Source organism: Charadrius vociferus, unplaced genomic scaffold (genome assembly GCF_000708025.1).
Source record: "Charadrius vociferus isolate BGI_N301 unplaced genomic scaffold, ASM70802v2 scaffold201, whole genome shotgun sequence".
Classification (NCBI taxonomy): domain Eukaryota; kingdom Metazoa; phylum Chordata; class Aves; order Charadriiformes; family Charadriidae; genus Charadrius; species Charadrius vociferus.
The window spans coordinates 96667-100681 of NW_009646936.1; the positions used below are offsets into that span (position 1 = coordinate 96667).

The 4015-nt window shown below is 44.5% G+C and overlaps 1 protein-coding gene across 1 annotated transcript in view; it reads left to right on the forward strand.

Annotated features, from left to right (window-relative positions):
- The window catches only part of ATP5O (ATP synthase, H+ transporting, mitochondrial F1 complex, O subunit), a 9951-nt gene extending 7056 nt beyond the window's left edge, over positions 1-2895 (forward strand). The window contains exons 3-6 of the mRNA XM_009894914.1: positions 355-484; positions 601-713; positions 2297-2383; positions 2715-2895. Of these exons, the coding sequence (XP_009893216.1) occupies positions 355-484; positions 601-713; positions 2297-2383; positions 2715-2828 (444 nt within the window). The 3' untranslated portion in view covers positions 2829-2895. The remainder of the gene's footprint in view (positions 1-354; positions 485-600; positions 714-2296; positions 2384-2714) is intronic.
- The last annotated feature ends 1120 nt before the right edge of the window (positions 2896-4015 follow it).

Here is a 4015-nt window from a genome sequence, read left to right on the forward strand (position 1 = left end):
TGTCTCCAGCTCTGCGTTGCCCCGAGCTGGTGAAGGGGGTGGGGGGGTCTCGGCTGCTGCTCCTGCTGAGGAGGGAGGGGGGCTCGGCTTTTCCCTCTGGCAGCAGGCCTGGTGTCTGCGCTGCACACCTGGCGTTGAGCTGCCTGGAAGCGGTGCTGGAGGAGCCATCAGCTCGGACAGAAACGTACTATAAATGAGCTATACCTGGAGCTGCCATTTCACTTCTCAGCAGCTTTGGACCTCTTCGTTCTTAGTCAGGGGATGGCCGTGCTGCCCGTTTTGGGTGGTCCAGTTAAGCCTTGTGATGCCTGGAGAGCTCCTGGTGTTTGTCATGTTGCCTGTTTATCCTCTTAGACTCTCTTGAAGGACCCCAAGCTATCCAGTGTTGTTATGAACCCTCATACCAAGAGCACAGTTAAGCAGAAAGCGGTGAACGATGCCTTAGCAAAAGAGAAGATGTCCCCTATTACTGTCAACCTGATGAGTGAGTAGCCATTTGAATTCTGAAAAACATCTGAAGATACTTGTTTTTACTGGTACCTAACCAAATCTGCTTCTAGTGGGTACTTGAAACCCTTTCAATGCATCTGCTGCTTCCAGATTTGCTTGCTGAAAACGGTCGCTTACGTTACACTCCAGACATCGTTTCTGCATTTGGGAAGATCATGAGCGCATACCGAGGAGAAGTGCTGTGCACAGTCACCACTGCACAGGTGAGTTAGGAACCTCTAGATCAAGCTTAACCAGTAGCGGTATAAAAGGCAAACTTCTGTAGCTTAATGTTGCTATCTGTAGTTTAAGTACTTGCTATACAAGTAGTGAGAAAATATCTCGCCTCTACCAAAATGGAAGTCTTTCTGCAAATGGTTTTTTGATGTCCAACAATTATCGGTCAAAAATGCAACCTGTTCCTCCCATTTCAGCGTAACAGGTAGCATCTTTCTTTCCTATGTGTGAACCCAGTGGCTGATAAAGGTCATACTGAGTCTGCAGTTACAGCTGGCTCTGTTCTTATTTCTGTCATCACGATCGTACAGGTCAGGTCCAATGAGCTATTAGCTAGAGCAAGGCAGATACCTGACAGGACTGAGAATGTCTGTGGTGCTTGGTGCTGTGCTTTGTGGGGAACAGTTACCTAATTCACCACCTGCAGTAATCAGGATAAGATTGGTTAACTCCAAAACAACAGGAAAACTTTTTCAAACGTAGCAGACAGGCAAGTCTGGCTGGTGCCCAGGAAGGTGAGAGGAAAGAAGTAAATGTCAGGCTGGATGCACAGTGGTTCTGACACTTCAGTAACTTCTTTGTTAATGGATCCATGCCCAGGTCTGCTGGAATGGGAAGCTGGTCAGCGAGGTATATAATGTAAATTTATAGCCTTTGGGTAGGGCTATGGTGAACTGCCTACCTGGACTAAAGAAACTCATCCACTTCAGGTTCACTTGGCTCTCTGTAGGCCACAAGCACAAATTGTCAGTCTAGTTGGTAGCCTTCACAGGGACGTGTGAACTCACAAGCCTGTGCAAACCTTTCCACAGGTTTTACTAAATATTTCATGCGTAAAGTTACTTTCCTGCTGCTTTTCTCATTGTTAGTTTCTTTTGGCACTCAAACCGCTTGATATTAAGTAGAAATTATTTAAATAGCCATTAACACAAAGCCACTACTCTTCGGAGAAGTCCCTTTTTGTTTCTATCTCAGTGGTATCCGAGCAACTTGTAGGGGAAACAAGGACAAATTAACAGTGTCTCTCCCACAGGGATGCAGAGTTCTTGTGTGGTGATGGAGAGAGGTGTACTTAGCCAGGAGCATTCTGCAAGCCTGCAGCAGGGCTGGGAGCTCACTGCCAGTGTCCCCAGTCACTGCCCAGTACTTTACGTGAAACTGTGTTTCTTCTCAAGCTGATAATTTCAATAGTTAGAAGCATCAAAATTAATCTCCCCTTGTACAGCCTGAATGCTGCTGTGGGGTAGATCTCAAGGTTTTCTATCAAGTACTTGCTTTGGCAAATACAGATTCCTGACGCTTGCCATCTGAAGATGTCAGCATCAAACTTCTGCTGGGAATATGTGCACAAATAACACAATGTTTCATGAAATTAGGAGGGCACAAAGTGACTGCTGGTTCTCTGCTGTCCTTTGGTTATTCCTGTCCAAGAAGGCTACTTGATCTGCCTTCATGGTGGAAGTGTCTGTCTTTAGAAGAAACTGAACAGAAAATTTGGGTTCTCAGTATATCATTTGAACATTTTTAAGTCAGTCCTTCGTTTTCCTTGTGTTCTATTCATATTTTTCAGCCCTTGGATGATGCCAACCTTACTGAGCTAAAAAGTGCTCTGAGTGGATTCTTGGCTAAGGGAGAGGTCTTGAAGCTGGAGACCAAGGTCTGGATTTTTGATTTGTAAATAAATCTCATCAAGGTCATGTTAAGCTGGACTTCTGTCTTTCTGATCTTTAAAAAAGAAAAAGTCATTTTACTGAATCCAGTTGCTGTATTACATAGTTCTGTGTTTTCTTGTAGACATGATGATGCTTTAATTACTAAAATCTTAACTTTAGAATACAGTGACTGTAAAGTTATCTTAAAAAAGGCTCTCTTAAAGGGTTTTTTCTTTTTTTACTAGTGTAAAAATTGTACACGAGGCTAATATTTTTGCTAATAGAATTTGCTAACATTTTTATTAATAGAATTTGTGTTCAATGTTTCTTCTTTAGACTGATCCGTCCATCCTTGGTGGCATGATTGTCAATATTGGGGAGAAGTATGTGGACATGTCAACAAGATCAAAGATCCAGAAACTCACCAAAATTATGAGAGAGACTGTCTAGCAAGCTCTCCGAGTCATTCATGGTAAAACCTGTCAGATGGAAACAATAAAACTATTTCTTCTTGAAAGAAGGTGTAAAGTATTTTGATTCAAAGGCACAGCTGAAAATCTAGCTCACCAGGAATGCAGGTGGACGTTGGTCTGAGGGGAATGGAGGATAAATGCTGTAGGAGCTGACAAACGGGGTCACTGCTGCTGAGCTTCTGTCAGTCTCCACGGAAAAGTTTTGCACAGGGTACTGTCGGGATGGCAGTGCAAGAGTCCTGCTGCCGCACGTGCTGTTTCCGTGTGTGGGAGGCGTGAATGGCAGAACTGCCACTGATAGATCCTTTCATAAATACAACATAAATACAGTGGCTGTTAAAACAGTGCATTCTGAGCAGCGAACGCTGTTACCAGGCCTGGTTTACTTCCATGTCTGTGTCGTTGGAGAGAGTTTTGTATATGCCTTAAGCTACAGTTGCTCTCTAAAAGCTTACTAGTGAGAGGCTAAGGTCTTTGTAACAGAAAACTACATACAAAAATGTTTGGAATGGGACAGTGGTTGTCAACTAATGAGCACTATGGCAGCGTTGTCATAACCGGCTGCATGTGCTTCCCAGTTAACGTTTGGACATGAATTTGTAAGTGTCCCATTTCCCTCTTGAAGTGCAGTGTCTCTGTTTTCTGTTAAGATAATCTTGGACGGGCTTGTAAAGGAGTGTAAAATGCCTGTGTCTCACTGCTGGTCCTTGGTCGAGAACTGCTGTTTGACTTAAACCTGAACGAGTACCGTTCTTGCTGGGGTAGGGTGTGCAGCTAGTAGTGCTAGCTCACTCCAGGAGGATTATTACATCTCTCATATGAAGAAAGGCTGAGGGACTTGGGTCTCTTTAGTCTAGAGAAAAGAAGATTGAGGGGGGATCTTATTAATACTTACAAATACTTAAAGGGAGGGTGCCAGGGGGATGGGAGCAGTCTTTTTTCAGTGGCGCCCAGTGATAGGACGAGGGGTAATGGGCATAAACTTGAACATAGGAAGTTCCATCTTAACATGAGAAGGAACTTCTTTACTTTGAGGGTAGTGGAGCACTGGAACAGGCTGCCCAGAGAGGTTGTGGAGTCTCCCACTCTGGAGACATTCAAAACCCGCCTGGACGCTGTCCTGTGCAACCTGCTGTAGGTGACCCTGCTCTGGCAGAGGGGTTG